This window comes from Chrysochloris asiatica, unplaced genomic scaffold (genome assembly GCF_000296735.1).
Source record: "Chrysochloris asiatica unplaced genomic scaffold, ChrAsi1.0 scaffold00006, whole genome shotgun sequence".
NCBI classification, from domain to species: Eukaryota; Metazoa; Chordata; class Mammalia; order Afrosoricida; family Chrysochloridae; genus Chrysochloris; species Chrysochloris asiatica.
The window spans coordinates 39,901,637-39,921,184 of NW_006408524.1; the positions used below are offsets into that span (position 1 = coordinate 39,901,637).

Sequence of the window (19,548 nt, forward strand, 5' to 3'; positions counted from 1 at the left end):
TAATAGACCACTATTGTAAACAGCCTAGAAAAGTTTTTTATGCAAAAATATAGTTATTTGCTGGTTACCAGAGATAGGAGTGAAGGGACAGTAATTCATTGGCTACAGGATAAACTTATGTTAACTTGGATGAAGGAGAAGGCAATATACAAGAGGGAGGTTAGCAGAAAAACGATGAACACAGGGGCAGATGTAGAAAGCAGTGCAAAGGTTAAAGGGAATAGAGATAATACTATTATATACACAACCCTGCAACACCTGTGATCTACTGGTAGATACATGGAAAGATACACATGCTGATTGGGTATGGGAGGGACATTGGGAATATACCCACAAATGTATACATAGGTTTGACAGAGAATATTTATATATGGGCATTTACCTTTGTTGTAAACATATCCATGAATGTGGTGGAACATACAGGGCAAAATTATGAAAACTTACACATCAACAAACACCTTGAGGGAATGAGATGTTGGCCCTGGAGTCTTTGAACCATATCTCAGGGGACACCATTGTCAAGCATTATAATGTGGTCCACAAAGACAATGTTCCACATCTTTCTTTTGTGTATAGTTATCGGGATCTCAAAAGCTCATGACTGGCCATAATAGATACAATGTGTGGAGGAAAAGAAGAGTGATGAAAATTGAAGACACTAGGTATCAATTAGTCCAGTGGCCTAATGGAAATGTGAACATCCATCTCCACAACACTGAGACCAGAAGAAATTCTTGGTGTTCAGCCAACAGTACCAACTATTCTAAAAGGGACCACATTAGAAGATCCTGGATAGAATGGGAGAAAATGTGGAAGAAACCTCAAAATTATTTAGAAGACTGGGCTTACTGGTCAGAAACAGACTGGAGGAACCCAAGATTATGGCTCTTGGTCATCCTTCAGGGCGGGCATTAAACATACCCTCAGAGCTCAACTTTCAGCCAAGTGGTGGATAGGGGGAACAACAACACTAATAACATATGTTCACCATGGAATGGGCAACCATTCAAGATCAAAAGGGGAATATTTACCTAAAACATAATTCTGATATTCTGTCGATTGTTAAGTGCCATAAAATCAGTTCTGACTCATAGCAACTCTGTATAGGGTATCCAAGAAGCCATTGGTAGGTTTGGACCACCAACTTTGCAGTTGGTAGCCCAGTGCTTATTTTACAACACCACAGAAAAACTCTAAGAGAAAAATGTTTATTTGTGCTTTATTAACTGTTCAAATCTTTCACTGTGTGGGTCATGACCACCTATGAATTACATTGCAAAGAACAGGTATTCCAAAACAATTGTGCTCATGAGGAACTTGTACATAGACCAAGAGGCAGTTGACTGAACAGAACAGAGATACCGAATGGTGTAAATTCAGGAAAAGTGTGCACCATGGTTGTAGTCTTTCACCACACTTCTTCAACCTGTATAATGAGCAAATAATCTGAGAAGCTGGATTATCTGTAGAAGAACATGGCATCAGCATTGGAAGAAACTGCAATATGCAGATGATACAATCATGCTTAATGGAAGTGAAGAGTACTTAAAATAGGTACTAATGAAAATTAACTACTACAATCTGAAGGCTATATGGATTGAATTTCAGTGTAAAAAAAACAAAAAATATTCACCACTGGAACAATAAATAACATCAAGATAAACAGATAAAAGATTACAGTTGTCAAAGACTTTGTTTTGTTTGTATCCACAGTCAAGAAATCAAATGACATAATGCATTAGACAAACGTGCTGCAAAAGTCCTCTTGAAGTGTTCAAGAGGAAATATGCAGTTTGAGGACTAAGATGACCCTGACCCAACCCATGATATTTTCAATCATCTCACATGCATGTTGGACAATGACTATGGAAGACTGGAAAAGAATTAATGCATTTGAATTATTGTGTTGGAGAAAAATATTAAAAGTATCATGAACTGCCAGTAGAACAAACAAATTTGTCCTGGAAGTAGTGCAAACTGAATGCTGCTTAGAAATGAGGATAGCAAGATTATGTCTCTCATACTTCAAACATGTCATCAGGAGGGACCAGGTCCTGGAGAAGGAGAGAATAGTAGGTGAAATGGAGAGTTAATGAAAAAGAGAAAGAGTCCCAAGGAGATGGAGTGACACAGTGGCAGCAGCAGTGAATGCAAACATAACAACAATTGTGAGCATGTCATAGAACCAGACAGTGTTTTGATCTGTTGTGCACAGGATTGTTATCAGTTGGAACTGACTTGATATCACATAACATACATAACACATAACAATAACAATATAACACATAACATTAACATAACATAACACATAACAATAACAACAGCTTCAATTAGCATGGATTGCAGAGTCAAGCAAAATGAAATCTTTGACCACTTCAGTCTTTTCTCCATTTATCATGAGGTTATTTATTGCTTCAGTGTCAGGATTTTGTTTTCTTTAGATTCAGGTGCTCTTCTTAGTTATGACTGTAGTCTTTGATACGCATCAGTGAGTATTTCAAGTCCTCTTCACTTCCAGAAAGCAGGGTATGTCATCTGCATATAGCAGATTTCTAATGAGTCTTCCTTCAATCCTGATTCCATGTTCTCATTCAAATAATCCAGTTTCTTAAATTATTTTCTCTGCATGCAGATTGAATAAGTAGAGTGAAAAAGTACAACTCTGGAACACATCTTTCTTGATTTTAAACCATTCAGTATCCCCTTGTTCTCTTCTAAGGGCTGCCTCTTGGTCTATGTACAAGTTCCTTACGACACATTTAAGTGTTCTGGAATGCTCATTTTTAGCAATGTTATCCATTGTTTGTCAGAATCCACACAGTTGAAAGTCTTTGCGTGGTCAATAAAGCACAGTAAACACTTTTCTGGTAGTCTCTTCTTTCAGCCAAGATATATCTGATGTCAGAAATATTATCCCTAGTTCCATATCCTCTTGAATTTCTGGCAGCTCCCTGTTGATACACTGCTGCAATCATTTAAAAATTATTTTCAGCAAAATTTTACTTTCATGTGATATTAATAATATAGTTGGATGATTTCCATCTTCCATTAGATGTCACTTTGAGGACTAAGGTGAGCCATAATTTCCAATCACTTCATATGCATGTAAAATTTGATGATGAATAAGGAAGACTGGAGTTGTGGTGTTGGCAAAGAATATTGAAAGTGCCATGATGTCTCTCTCTAGGGACTGGTTGCTCTTGATAACATGGCAGAAGTATGAGATTTGAAATCTTGCCATCCCTCCTTCTAAGGATCATTCAGGTCATACTTCTTTCAACACTGATTTGTTTGTTCTTCTGGAAGTCAACGATGCTGTTAATATTCAACACCATAATTCTAGGATACTTTTTAAAACAACTTTTATTGTTGAGTTGAAGGTTTATAGACAAGATCATCAGTTTTACATTCAGCAAATAATACACTTTGTGTCGTTACAATTATGGCAATTCCCTCCCTGGAACAGCAGTCATTCCTCCCTGTAACTCCCATTTCCATTCTACTCACCTTCCCATCCCTTGTACTGTTTGGCTGAAAGTTAGGCCACGAGCGTGCATTCCTTTCCAGACCTGTAGGGTGGTCAAGGCCTTAGTCTCAGGTTTCTCCAGTCTCTTTCTGACCAGTAAACCCAGTCTTTTTTTATATATAATTTTGATTTTTCTTCCACACATTCTGACACTCTAGCCAGGAAGTTCTAATGTGATCTCTTTCAGAGCAGTTGGTAGTGGTAGCTGAGCTCCATCTAGTTCTCCTGGTCTCCGAATCATGGAGTCACATGTTCCATTAGCCTGTTGAAGTAATTGATTCCAAGTATCTTCAATTCTCACCACTCTTCTTTCTTCTGCACAGGGAGATCTAGGATACTTTTATTATAATTGTCATGGAATTTATTTGTAGAAATAAACTCTTATTTGCCATTTATATAAATATTATACCATTTCATCGACATTCTAAAAGAAGTGCTTTATAAATAGTTTATATATTTACTTTTCTTAATATTGTTGTGAATTTAGTGAAGGTTTACAAAGCAGATCATCAGTTTTATATTAAACAAACCATATACTTCATTTCGACAACTGCAATCACATCCACGTAACATCAATTATCCTACTTGCTCCCTGTGATTCTTTTTTCCATTCCACCCTTCTTCCTACTCTTCTGAATGTTTGTTGTTACTATTAAGTGCCTTCCAGCCAGCTCCAACTCATAGGGACCCTATGCACAGCAGAATGAAACACAGCCCAATTCTTCACCATCCTCACAATTGTTACGCTTGAGCACACTGCTGTTGCCACTGTGTCAATCCATTTCATTGATAGTCTTTCTCCTTTTCACTGACTGTCCACTTTACCAAGCATGGTGTCCTTCTCCAGGGACTGGTCCCTCATGATAACATGTTCAAAATATGAGAGATGAAGTCTCACCATCCTTACGTCTAAGGAGCATTATGACTGTAGTTCTTCCAACATAGATTTGTTTGGCCTTCAGCAGTCCATGGTAATTTCAATATTCTTCTCCAACACCATAATTCAAATGCATCAGTTCCTCTAAAGTCTTCCTTATTCATTGTCCTGTGTTCATATGCATATAAGGTGATTGAAAATACCATGGTTTGGGTCAGGCACACCTTAGTCTTCAAAATGATATCTTTGATCTTTAGCACAGCAGATTTGCCTAACGCAATACCTCATTTGATTGTTTGACTGCTGCTTGAAATTTGGCAATGTTATCCATCATTTGTTATGACTCACACAGTTGAATGCCTTTTCTATAGTCAATAAAACAAATGTAAACATCTTTCTGATGCTTTCTGCTTTCAGCCAAAATTCATCTGATGTCAGCAATGATATTCTAGTTCCACATTTTATTCTGAATCTGGCTTGACGTCCTGGGCGCTGTCTGTCAATTTACTGCTGTAACCATTTTTAAAATATCTTTAGCAAAATTTTACTTGCATGTGATATTAATGATATTGTTCGATAATTTCCACATTCCGTTGGGTCACCTTTGTGATTAGTATAAATACTATTCTCTTCTAATTGGTTGGCCAGGTAGTTGTTTTCCAAATTTCTTGGAATAGATGAGTGAGTACCTCTAGCACCGCATCAGTTTGTTGAAACATTTTACTTTGTATTTCAACAATTCCTAGAACTCGTTTTTAGCCAATGCCTTCAGTACAACTTGACCTTCTTCCTTCAGTATCATTGGTTCTTGATTATATGAGACCTATTGAGGTGACTGGAAATCAGTCGATTCTTTTTGGTACAGTGATTCTGTATATACCTTCCATCTTCTTTTAATGCATCTTAATTCATTCAATATTTTGACCAAGGAATTCTTTGGTACTGCAACTCAAGGCTTGAAAATTTTTTTCAGTTCTTTCAGCTTGATAAATGCTGAGCATGATTTCCTCTTTTAGATTTTTAACTTCAGGTCCTTGCATACATTATTATAATACTAGACTTGGTCTTCTTGAGCTTTTAAATTTTCTCTTCAGCTCTTTTACTTCCCTATTTCTTCCAGTCACTTTAGCTTGTCTACATTCAAAAGCAAGTTTGAGAGTCTCTTCTGACATTCATTTTATTATTTTTTCTTTCATTTTGTTTTAATGACATCCCACAACTTGGTATCATCCCACAACTCCTCTGGTTTTCAGTCATTAGTGTCTAATGGGTTGGATCTATTCTTCAGATGGTCTCTAAATTCAGGTGGTAAATATTCAAGGTCATATTTTCATTCCATGGGCCTGTTTTAATTTTCTTCAGCTTCAGCCTCAAATTGTATATGAGCAATTTATTGGCTGTTCTCTGGTTGATCCCTGGCCTTGTTCTGGCTGATATTAAACTGTTCCATTTTCTGTTGATATAATCAATTTGATTCCTGTGTATTCCAACCAGAGAGTTCCATGTGTATGTTGTTGTTTTTGTTAAGTGCCGTCGAGTCGGTTCCGACCCATAGTGACCCTGAACAGGGTTTCCGAGGCTGTAAATCTTTACGGGAGCAGAAAGCCTTATCTTTCTTCCACAGAGCAGCTGGTAGTTTCGAACTGCTGACCTTGAGGTTCACAGTCTGATTCGTAACCACTACGCTACCATCATTTATGTTGTTTAAAAAGGGTATTTGCAATGAATGAGTCATTGGTCTTGTGAGGTTCTATCATATGATCTCCAGCATCATTTCTATTACCAAGGCCAATTTTACAGCTACCGATCATCTTTATTGTCAACATTTATGTTCAATCATCAGTAATTATCAATGTATATTAATTGTGTGTTTGATCAATTTTAGGCTGAAGAAGTTGGCAGAATTCTTCAAAAGCATCATCATTGACTTTAGTGTTTGGTACCTAAATTTGAATAATAATGGTTTTAACTGAAAGGAGCTCTGGTAGTGTAGTGGTTACGAATCGGGCTGTGAACCTTAAGGTCAGCGGTTGGAAACTACCAGCCCTCCGCGGGAGAAAGATGAGGATTTCTACTCCCATAAAGATTTACACCCTCGGAAACCCTGTACAGGGTCGCTATGGGTCGGAACCGATCGATGGCACTTAACAACAACAACAACTTATAAGCATATGGCATGGGTGTTATCCTATAGATCTTGAAATAATCTTTTTTGATGATGAATGTGCCACCATTTACCTTCAGTTTGTCATTGCTGGTATAGTGAACCATGAAATTGTCTGATTCAAAATGGCAAATATACTCGATTTCAACTCATTAATGTCAAGGATATTTATCATTATGCATTCCATTTCATTTTTGATGACTTTCAATTTTCTTAGATTCATACTTTGTACATTTCATGTTCAAGTTATTAGTGGATGTTTGCAGCCATTTTTTTTCTGTTTGAATTGTGCTTATCAGCAAATGAAGGCACCAGAAAGTGATACATCCATGTCATTAATGCCAACTGTAGTTTGAAGTAGAAGTTCTTCCCCAGTTGAATTTTGAGTGCCTTCCAATCTGAGTCCTGGTGTAGTGTTGTAGGATACGCATTGGGCTGCAATATTAGCTTGAACCACAAGGTTGGCAGTTCAAACTCACCAGCCACTCCTCAGTAAACTACATATAGGGTCACTATGGATCCAAACAGACTTGACAGCACTTAACAAAAACTACTAATGATGAAACAATGAAACAATTCTACATTGTGATAGTTTTTGTTTGGGTTAGGTATGGTTTACCTTTACCCCCAAAAGATTAAAAAAATTAAGCCCAAGCATTCATTACTTTAACAAACTTTTTAAGATAGAGCCATGAAGCACACTTCTAGATGCAGAGCACACGTAGACATCAATCTCCTCCATTGATCCCCTGCCACTCCTCTGGTATCACAGCTGTCTATCTCTGGGTCAAGGAGTTTCAATGCCCAGGGATTTCTGGGTTCAAAATATGCATTCCACTCCCAGCTTTTCATTTCTGATGGTAGTGAAATGGATAATTTTATACATAATTCCAAGTTCTGACAATCATAATTATCTCTGTTAATCACTGCCAACTGAATCATATATTCCTGTCAGCATCTTCTACCACCTTCTCTTACCTGAACCAAGTAGAACAAAACTGTTATTTTGTGGGAGTTACAAAGATTATGGGTAGAAGAGTCATATGAAGTAACTCACTGCACGGTACTACTCATAGTGACTTTATGCACAACAGAAGGAAACACCTCACAATGTTTCAACCTCACGATCTATGTGCCGAACTCACAATTTTTGTTTGAGACCATTGTTGGAGACACTGTGGCAATCCATCTCACTAGGGATCTTCCTCTTTTTCACTGACCCACTACTTTAACAATCATGATTCCACAGGGTTAAGGGTCTCCTGAAAACCAGCTCTAAGTACGTGAGATGAAATCTCAACATCCTTATTTCTAAGGAGCATTCCAGATGTATTTTTTCAAAACAGGTTTGTTCTTTCTTCTGGCTGTCCATTGTATATCCAATATTCTTCGCCAACACCATAACATATGTACATCAGTTCTTCTCTGGTCTTCCTTATTCATTGTTCAGCTTTCACATGCATATGAGCCTATTGAAAATACCATGACTTTGGTCAGGTGTACCTCAGTTCTCAAAGTAACATCTTGGCTTTTCAACACTTTAAAGAGGTCTTCTGCAGCAGATTTGCCCATGGATGTTAAATGTGAATTCAAGTAAAGATGAAATCCTTGATGATTTATGTTTCTTCATTTATCATGATATTGTTTATTGGCCCAGTTGTGAGGATTTTTTGTTTTCTTTATATTGATACATAATTAATAGTAAAGATTGTAGTGTTTCATTTTCATCAGTAAGTGCTTCAAGTTGTGTTTGCTTTCAGAAAGTAAGGTGTGTCATCTATATATTACAGGATGTTAGTAAACCTTCCTCCAATCCTGATACCACAGTCTTCTTCAAATAGTTGATTTTTTTTAAAGTATTTGATTTTGATACAGAGATCTTAAAATTAAAGTCACCAATAAATATCAATATCTAGGCATCTGTGAGTACTTCCTGCATAACAATGTAGCCCAGACTCTGCATATCTTAAAAAGAAGGAACTTATACTTTGGTTTTCTGAATACTTTTCTATTGCATAAATAGTATATGAAAAACTCATGTAGCTGTATTGACAAACAGAAGCATTGAAACGCTTTTCATTCTGAAAGCTGAATTGTAGACCACTCCATTCCAGACATGAATTAATTTTGAAATGTGCATTTTACTTGTTTCCCACACATGTTTTTCTTTTCTAAAGACATGCTGTGTGATTAGGAAGAAAGTTTGCTTACTTGCAAAATTCTATAGTGCCTTTCTAGTCTCAGGGATGTTTAAAAGCATGCAAAGACATTAAAATCCAACAGTAATATTTTTTTTCCAGATTCACTGTAGCCAATAATCACATAGAAAAGTTGTGGCTGACTTGTAATTGGGGGCCCTGCTGTGGTCCCACAACCTTTTCTGTTTATTCATATACCAAAGTAGATAAATACTTACTTGTTTTATGTGTGCAAGTTCTGCATAAATAACTTTGGGAGTCAAAAAAGCAATGTGATTACTACCACAAAAGTGTAAAAGGTATATTCCTTTCTTACTGAAACTTTCAATGCAATAATTTAAATATATAGTGTTTGGTTTAGTGATATGACCCACAGACTTTCATGTTGATTTTGGTTTAGTAAAGCTTGGGAAATCAATTCCTCAGCTGCCAGGGTCCACATCATGGGGTGATATCATGAATATATGTTTGAAATGAAAATATGGATTAGACTAGCCTGTTTCCAAAGTAAAATAGAAAAGGCAGTGTTATCTTTTTAAATAATAGACACACACAAAGCAGTTCAAACATCTTGCAGGTTTTTATGAGAGAGTAGATAATAAAATAAATTAACATCAGTTTTAACTTAGAATATTTTGATCATATAGTTCAAGTTAACAAGGCATCTGAGAATATCCAATATAAATTTGAAAACAGATTTTTATGGTTTTAAATTCCCTTGAATCCTGTACTGTATAAAACACTATGAGTACTACAATTATGTAACTGTTGTTTTTATATCAATATATTTTAATAAACTCTTTTTAAAGTTTTTAAATATATATTTAGTTCTACTTCATAGCAGGTATTGTCACTTGGTCAAATGAGATGTAGCTTAGGTCCTATAGCATGTCACATCAAGTATATACTGTTCTCTTCAAGTGTATCCCTTTGGGGTTTCATTTAATTTCCTGAAGGACCTAGAGGGTAACTGATGCAATAAAAAAAAAAAAAAAAGAAAGAAACATGAGCTAAAATGAACATCAATTATAATTTGAAGAAATGAAATTAATGCAGTAAATGTGGAGCAAGGGAAGGACTTTAGAATAGACTTCAGAAACAGTTATCATTGTGAGTTGCCATGACAATTATTATATCCCATGTATTCTACTGAAATATAATAATAATAATAATAATAACTAATTATTCCTATGTGTTAATGTAAGACCCTTACATTTTTTCAACCCAGTGAATCACGGGAGATTCAATTCTACCAGGAGGGAACAGCATTAAGCTGTGTGAACACTTGGCACTGAAAGCTCTAATCCTTTTCTGGTATCACATAGTTTTGAACCAGTTCTTCCCAGTTCAATCCTGGCCAAAGAAGCAAAAATGGAAGTGACATAAGTTTTTAAAATGAAGGTAAACTGGAGTGATCATTGGAACAGGAATAATTTTAGGTAGAAACCACCACTCGTCTGTCAGTTTGTCGGACCCTGGTGGCTTGCATGTTGCTGTGATTCTAGAAGCTATACTACTGGTATTTTAAATACCAGCAGAGTCAAACACGATGGAAAGGTTTCATATAAGTTTCCAGATGACGACTGACTAGGAAGAAGGAGAGACAAAGTAATTCTGAATATTTAGTCACTGAAAACCTTATAAATAGCAGTGGAACACTGTCAGATAGCACCAGAATACTGACTATTGAAGAATAATGAAGCGCACCAGAATATTGTCAGATACAGTGCCAGAAGATGAGCCACTCAGGTTGGAAATCACTCAAAATATGACTGGGAAAGAGCTGCCTCCTCAGAGTATGATTGACCATGATGACGTGAATGGAGTAGTCTTCAAGAGCTTCATTTGCAGATGGGACACAACTCAAAATGAAGAGAAACAACTGTAAACATCCATTAATAATTGGTACATGGAATGTATGAAGTATGAGTCTAGGAAAATTAGAAATTGTCTAAATGAAATGGAATGCATAAACATCAATATCCTAGGCAATAGTGAGCTGATATGACCGGCATTGGCCATTTTTAATCTGACAATCACATGGTTTGCTATGCCAAAAATGACAAGTGGAAGAGGAACGGTGTCACATAATTATATTATATATATATTATATATATATATCAAGGTCAGTCTTAAAGACCAATGCTGTCTGTGATAGAAAAATATACATATACCTATAAGGAAGACCAGTTAATACTACTATTATCCAAATTTATGCACCAAACACTAAAGCTAATGATGACATTGAAGAATTTTATTAATTTCATCAGTCTGATATTGATCAAACATGAAATTAAGATATAGTGATAATTGCTGGTAATTGGAATGCAAAGGTTGGAAACAAAGAGGAAAATAAAGAATTGGAAAATATGGTCCTGGTGATAGAAATTATGCTGGAGATCACATGAAAGAATTTTGCAATACCAATGAAATCTTCATTGCAAACTCCTTCTTTAAACAACATGAAAGAGAACTATACACATGGACCTCACCTGAGGGAGTACACAGAAATCAAATTGACTACATCTGTGGAAAAAGACAGTGTAAAAACTCCATATCATCAGCCAAAACAAGACCAGGGCAGAATGTGGAACAACATCAATTGCTCATATGCTTGTTCAGGCTGAAGCTGGAGAAAATTAAAACAAGTCAGAGCCAAAATTTGACCTTAAACCTATCCCACCAGATAATCAGAGATCATCTGAAGGACAGATTTGGTGCATTAGACACTACAGAACAAAGACCAGAAGAGTTGTGGGATGATATCAAGAATATCATAGAGGAAGAAAACAAAAGGTCATTAAGAAGACAAGAAAGAAGGAAAAGACCAAAATGGATGTCAGAAGAGCCTCTGAAACTGGCTCTACAGCTCAGAGATGCTAAAGCAAATGTAAGAAATGAGGAGATATAAGAGCTAAATAGAAATTTTCAAAGAACAGCTCAAGAAGACAGAGTCAAATATTATTAAAAATCCTTTGCTAGGCAGAGTTGGAAACAACAGTGGCTTTGAAACACCACATTGAATATGTGTTGTTCTGCTGCCAGTCCTGTCAGTCCTGTCAGTAATCAAGTCTCCTGCATCAGTCTCTTGAAAGGGCTTACTACACCTCTTCTAAGTCTCTCATTTCAGGCCTTCTCCCTACAGTTTTTCCCAATCCAGTTATCATCCCACTTCACCCAAATTTTAAAGATTTGAGTCTGTTCTGATTTTGCTTCATCAGCTTGACAGAGATGGTTTTAACCTCCCCAAATTCCTATCTTATCCCCTCAACTCAAGGAGTTTGTGAGGTTCCTCTGAGTTCCCTCACTCTGTGCTGAGGCCTGGGAGCTGTCTCTTAAGGCTTACAGGGTTTACGTTATCTTTATCTTAGATCTCTGGAATCACTGTCCACTGTTACCTGGTGTCCAGAGTCTTGAAAGTGCTTGCGTCAAATATGTTGCCCTTTTTTGGTTGTTTGAAGCAATAGGGTAAATTGGATACCTTGTTTCTATGTATTCATATTTTAATAAAACTGGAACCATATTTTAAAATATGTAGCATACCTAATAAGGAGCTCTGGTAGTGTAGTCGTTATGAATTGGGCTGCGAAGCACAAGGTCAGCAGTTCGAAACTACCAGCGGTTCTGCTGTAGAAAGATGAGGCTATCTGCTCCCGTAAAGATTTACAGCCTCAGAAACCCTGTTCAGGATCGCTATGGGTCAAAACCGACTCGACGGCACTTAACAACAACAACAAGCATACCTAATATTTCAATATTGGGTTAAATTGTCTAAATTCAATTTTTTTTCTTTTTCTTAACAATATTTGTAGAAATTTTCTAATTAATTACATATCAATCTAATATTTCTGAAATATTGCCTATTATACTATTTAGGCCATGCATTTTCATGTTTGGTATATTTTGTTTACTTTTGCTGAACCAATGAACTGTATATTGCTATAGTAAACATCCTGAGAGTTCTGAAAATAGAGAAAACATTATCTACTCATGTTGACATTTTTTTTTTAAATGAACAAATCTCATCTCATGACAAATTGTTGATATAAATTGCTTATGGTGCCCCATTGGATTCTTTTCCTTTGACAATGTTGTAACACTGGGAAACGCTTTCCCACTCTAAGTTTCAATATGACAAACCCAGAAACTAAACAATTGATATTCAAGAGTCACAGGGATGATAAAGGCAGAGGCAGCATAAACACAAGAAAATCCACCTTCACATCAGAAGTTACAGAGGTTTGAAGTAGATTTGGTTGTGTATGCAACCCCTTATTTTTCCTGCCATCCTTTTAATCTGAAACTGTATTCATCCTCCTCTTAATGCTGGCTATCTAGCCACAATTTACATCTGTAGATCAGGGTTCTCTAAATTTGTTGTTCTTCTGTCTCCTACCAATGTCAGACGAGGTGGGGCAGTCTGTGGAATTTCAGAGCCATAATTCATCAGCTGTGTGATGATGTAAAAGTTGATTGACACTCTGGTTCTCAGGTTTCCTTTTTTTCATATATGAGAGGGCTTCTGAAAGTTCAATGAGAAATTGAATGAAAAGATAATGGAATTTTTACATGAACTTTTTGAAGCCCCCTCATATTTTCAATATTACCAATTATTTGTGGTTTTAAACCCCAAGTTTTCTTTAATACTTATAGCTCAAAAACAATTAAAGGTGAATGTATTGTGAGTACTTATATCTCTCTATATATCTCTACCTCTATCTATTCCATTCCTTGGGTTATGAACATCCAAATTATGTATAACCCATAGTTCCAAACCAACCCAAGTAAAACCTATTATATAACAATTTGAGGTATATATGAGGGGCTTCAAACATTCATGGAAAATGGAATTACTTTGGAATGCACAGCAAAATATTATCATTGTTTCTGTATTCTTATGATAAAGATATTTTAGGGTATATGGAAGTGTTTCTTTAAGGTTTTTATGCTTAGAAATATACCTTATAGACTAAGACAAACATTTGACTGACTGACAGTTAAATTCAAACCACAACTAACTCTTCTCATTTATGTACAAATTCGACTTCAAGATAGATTTAGGAACATAACTTGACTAGAATCTGGGAATTGCCCATATTCATATAAGCATATTAAGCTATCTTTTGACATATTATAACAAAAATAATGTATGAAGGGAATTCAAAAGTTTGCACCAGCATTCTATTATCTCTCAATTCCATTTTCCATGAAAATTTTGAAGCCCCCCTCTTTAGCTTTTAGACTGTGCCATTTATGCATAAAAATGTGAGTGATTTTTTTCTCCCTACATGGGGGCACACATACTTCAAAGATTTATGAAATCAAAACGTTAAAGGAGACTTTTTTGAGAGAGCATTTTGTGTTATCATTGCAGAATCGTCTAATTCAGTTGCCCAGTGTCCAACAACTAACGAAATAATATTGGTGGTGGTGGTTATGTGCCGTGGAGTCGGTTCCGACTCATAGCGACCCTGTACAGGGTTTCCAAGGCTGTAAATCTTTTACAGGAGCAGGAAGTCTTATCTTTCTCCCCTGGAACAGCTGGTAGTTTCAAACTGCTGACGTTGCGATTTTCAGCCTGATTCCTAACCACTACACTACCAGAGCTCCCAAACGCCCTTTGCTTATTCAGCCTATTTTAAAAGCGATCATGATAAATGTTGCAATATAAAGTAAAATTTGGGGATATTTTCATTGGCAGTTTTAAATGCTAATGTTCTTTCTGAAAATACACTTCAAGATTCCATTGATCTTTGTGATTGTTTTTCAGGTGTTACCACAAGTCAGTCTCATTCTGAGGATTTCCTTCATTATCTTGACGTTGACTTCCATTGGATTCCTTATGGATCAAAGGCAAGAAACGGAAATTTTTGTTTTCTTTCTTTCTTTTACTAAAATGTATTACAGGAATAGAAGGATAGGGATATCAGTTTCTCATGCAACTTTATAATGTAGATTTTAAAATAACTAATAACATTTTATAATCACTTATATTTAAAAAATGGAAACTACAGTTTTAATCTTTAATTTTAAATGCAACAGTGAGTTTGTGTGATTTAATACAAGACTGTATTTTATCAAAACTTTTAAATGACATTGTGCTTTCAAGTATGTTAGAGAAACTAAGATGGTTAATTTGACAAAATAGAGATCATAATTCTGAAAACTGAACAAAATATGAAATATATTTGAGTACTTTTCTATTTCATTGTATGTTGCTGTTGGGCACCATTTAGTTGATACCTTCTCATGCAACTCTATATACAACGGAAGAAAATACTATCTGCTCCTGCACCCTCCCCACAATCGTTGCTATGTTTGAGCTCATTGTTCAGTCACTGTGTGTTGCGGGATGCTCTTCATCGACCCTCCATTTTACCAAGCATGATGCCCTACTCCAGGAACTTGTCCCTCTTGATAACATGACCAAAGTACATGAGACTAAGTCATTTTTATTTTGCTTTTTATTGTGAGTTGAGTGAAAGTTTACAGAAAAGATCATCAGATTTATATTCAGCAAATCATTTCCTTTCATCTAAATAACTACAATTTGTGTGTGTAATATACTTATATCAGTTCCTCACTGTGTTTCTTGTTTCCATTTCTCTTTCTTTTCCAACACGTCTGAATTTTGTCTTTAGGTAAATGCTGCTACAGTTTTGATACCAAACGACTGCTCATTCTATGTAGTGCATACCTTATTAGTGTCATCCCTTCTACATACCTACCAATGCTTTGCTGAAAACTAAGTCACGGTGAGAGTTCAGTTCCAGACCTGAAGGATGACCTAGGGTCAGTGTCTTGGGACACTAGCACTCTCCATCTGACCAGTAAACCTGGTCTTTTTTATGATTTTTAATTTTGCACTACATTTCCCCCCACTTTATCCAGGATCTTCTAATGCAATCCTTTTCAAAGTAGTTTACAGTAGTAAGCAGACACCATTTAGTTTTTCTGGTGTAGTGGTTTTGGAGACTGATGTTCATGTGGTGCACTAGTCCACTGGACTAATTGTTTCCAAGGGTCTTCAGTTTTCATCTCTTTTCTTTCCTCTGGACAGGATGAGACCAATAGTTACACCTTAGAAGACCATTCTTGAGCTTTTAAGTTCTCAGTTGATACTCACCAGGAGTCCTGGTGTGGCGCTGTGAGTTAATGTGCAAAGCTGTCTGAACTGCAAGGTTGGTAGTTCAAGCTCACCAGCTGCTCCTCAGAAACACTATATGGGGTCTCTATGGGTCGGAACCAACTCGACAGCATTTAACAACAACAACTCACTAAAATAAGATATTGAACATTGTTTCTGTTGGATGTTGGACTCTGTCATGCAAGTTGACTAAGGTGTCCCCTGAAACTTTGGTCCTGAGCCTCCAGGTCCAACAAGTCATTCCTTAAAATATTTGGTAATGTCTAAGAAGTTTTCATAATTTTGTTTACAACTTTTTATTGTAAATTCAGTGAAGGTTTACAGATAAGATAATCAGTTTTGCATCCAACAAATCATAAACTTTGTTTCATCTCAATGTTTGCAATCCTCTTCATGCAACAATAGTTATTTCATTTCCTCCCTATGGTTTCTATTTCCATTCCATTGTCCTTCTCATTCCTTCTCAACTTTCTCCTTAAGTAAATGTTGTTGTTGTTGTTAAGTACTGTCGAGTCGATTCCAACACATAGCAACCCTGTATAGGGTTTTCAAGGAGCAGCTAGTGAACATGAACCACTAACCTTGCAGTTCAAATGGCTTTGAAATCTGGGACATTATCTCACAGCACACCAGGACTCCCCTTAAGTAAATGCTGCCTTTTTAATCTTGAATGACTGACCATTCCATGGTGAGAATACATTGTCAGTGTTTACCCCCCTACATACCTACTTACTGTTTGGCTGAAATTTGGGCCACAAGGGTGAGTTCTGTTCCAGATCTGAACGGTATCAAGGGCCATAGCCTTGGGTTGCTCCAGTCATTTTCTGGCCCATAAGCCTGGTGTTTGTTTTTATATAATTATGAGTTTTGTTTGATGTTTTCTCCCACTTTACCTGTGACCTCCTAATGTGCCCCCTTTCAAAGCAGTTGGTAATGGGAACTGTGCACCATCTAGTTCTTCTCATCTCAGAGTCATGGTGAATGATGTTCACATGGTCCATTGGTCAGTTAGGCTAGTTGATTTGAAAGATCTTCCATTTTCATCTCTTATTTTTTCTGCACATAGATAGACCAATAGTTGCATCTTAGATGGTCATGCATGAGCTCTTAAGGTCCCTGAAACTACTCACCAAACTAGGGTATAGAACACTGTCTTTGTGGATTGTTGTACCAGTTGATCATGGTGTTCCCTGAGACTATGGGCCTGAGCCCCTAGGTCCAGCAATTCTTTGCCTTAAGATGTTTGATTATAGCTAAGAAAATTTCATCATTTTGCCCTTTAGGTGTGTTTGCAGCAAAGGTAAATACCCATATTCAAATATCATCTGTCAAAACGTTTTCTATTTGTGGGTATATTTATCATCGTCCTCTACACAATTCAGCCTGTGCATCTATCCATATTATCTATACTTTGCTCTTGTTGCTAAGTACCATCGAGTTGGTCCCAAATCATAGCGACCCAGTATAGGGTTCCCAAGACTAAATCTTTGTGGGAGCAGAAATATTCATCTTTTTTCCATGAAGAGGCTTGTTGTTGTTGTTAAGTGCCATTGAGTCAGTTCCGACCCATAGTGACCCTGTATAGGATTTCCAAGGAGAGGCTGGTGAGTTTGAACTACCGACCTTGTGATTCAAATGACTTTGAAGTCCAACGCATTAGCCCACAGTGCCACACCAGGACTCCATGGAGAGCCTAGTTGGCTTGAGGTGCCAGTCTTTTAGTTGGAAGTCTTGTGCTGATTCTAGAGTCACTGTGTTTCCTAGTTACCTATGTTGCTGTTGTTGTTGTTGTTAAGTGACATCAAGTCTGTTCCAACTCATAGTGACCCTGTATAAGGTTTCCGAAGAGCAGCTGGTGAATTTGACCCACCGGCCTTGCGGTTCAAAATGATCTTGCAGTCCACTGCATTAACCCACAGTGCCACATTGAGACTCATAATTACCCATAGATCACTGTTATTGTAGGATTGTATATATAGCAGTTTTTAACCATGAGCTTGTAGTCCTCGCATGGCACTGTGGTTTAATGTGCTGGACAGCAAGGTCTATTTGAATGGAAAGGTTGATAGTTCAAGCTTACCAGTTGCTACTTAAAAATCCTATACAGGGTCAATTTGAGTTGGAATTGACTCAACAGAACTTAACAAAACAACCCATGAGCTTAAATCTTGCCCCCTCACTTCTAAGGAGTATTGGCTGTACTTCTTTGAAGACATGTTTATTCATCTTAGAAGTCCATGCATTCAAAAAATTGCATCTTTTTTTTCTTCTTCTTCTTCCTTGCTCATTATCCAGCTTTTGCATGCATATAAAGCAATTGAAAATATCATGGCTTGGGCCAAACACACACCTACTTTACACTTCAAAGTGGCTTCTTTGCTTTCTGGCACTTTAGAGAGGACTTTTGTAACAGATTTGCTCAGTGCAATACTTTCCTTGATTTCTTGACCTAGGCTTCCTTGAGTGTTAGTTGTGGATCCAACTAAAATCAAATTCTTGACAAAATTCATGTTTTCTCCATTTGTCATCATGTTGTTTTTTGGTCCAATTGTGTGAATTTTTGTTTCTTTATATTGAGAAATAATCCACAAAGAAGCCTTTTATATTAATCTGTAAGTGTTTTTTTTTTTTTTGATTTCAGCAAGTAAGGTAGTATCATCTGCATATCACAGGTTCTTAATGAGTCTTCCTCCAGTCTTGATTCTGTATTACTCTTCATTTAGTCTAACTTCTCAGCTTACTGGCTGAGCATACAGATGGAAAAAGCAGAAGGGAAATGATACATCCTCAACACACATCTTTCTTGTACCCTTTTGTGCTATTGCAATGGCTACCTGTTGGCTAGGTACACATTCTGCTTGAGCACAATTAACTGTTCTGAAATTCCTGTTCTTCACAACCTTATTCATAATTTGTCATGATCCAGATAGTCAAATGCCTTTGCATAGTCTCTACTTTCAACCAAGATCCATCTAACATCACCAATGACATGTTCAAAAGCATTGAACAGTTCACAATATATCCCAGAATATATATGCATTTAAAATGTATTGTTTCTTTTCAAATGCATATTGTTTAAAAGAATCCTGCTTCAAATGCTACCTTGTATGGAAAAACACATTAACTTCAATTATTTTAATTTGTTTAAATTTATGATAGAAAGTACATAGAAACATTGCTGTATTTATTGATCACTCATACTAACATTAATACAAAATATATTATGTATTTATTATGTGTTATAGGTCATTAATATAAGTTATGTTCTTAATTCTCACAACTGTCCTCTAAGAAGAGTTATCACTAAAATGCCCATGTTACAGATTAAGATAACTGAAGTTTCAAGTTAAGTAACCTGAAACTCAGAGATAAACCCAATAAAATATAGAGCTAAACTCAAACCCAAGCAGTGTGACCCCAGAGTTCACATATTAAAATTACATATATCATAACTTTATGAAAATCTGTAGAAGTTTGATCATTTTAAAGTCTTATCTTTGTTTTAATGTATTTGTTTTTTAGTTAAATAGCCAATTGCCTATTGTTGTTGTTGTTGTTGTTAAGTGCCTTCGAGTCGGTTCCGACCCATAGCGACCCTGTATAGGGTTTCCGAGGGTGTAAATCCTTACGGGAGTA

The 19,548-nt window shown here is 36.4% G+C and overlaps 1 protein-coding gene across 1 annotated transcript in view; it reads left to right on the forward strand.

Moving 5' to 3' along the window:
• The window catches only part of AGMO (alkylglycerol monooxygenase), a 249,011-nt gene that overhangs the window by 218,075 nt on the left and 11,388 nt on the right, over positions 1 to 19,548 (forward strand). The window contains exon 11 of the mRNA XM_006832291.1: positions 14,536 to 14,618. Coding sequence (XP_006832354.1) covers positions 14,536 to 14,618 — 83 coding nt within the window. The remainder of the gene's footprint in view (positions 1 to 14,535; positions 14,619 to 19,548) is intronic.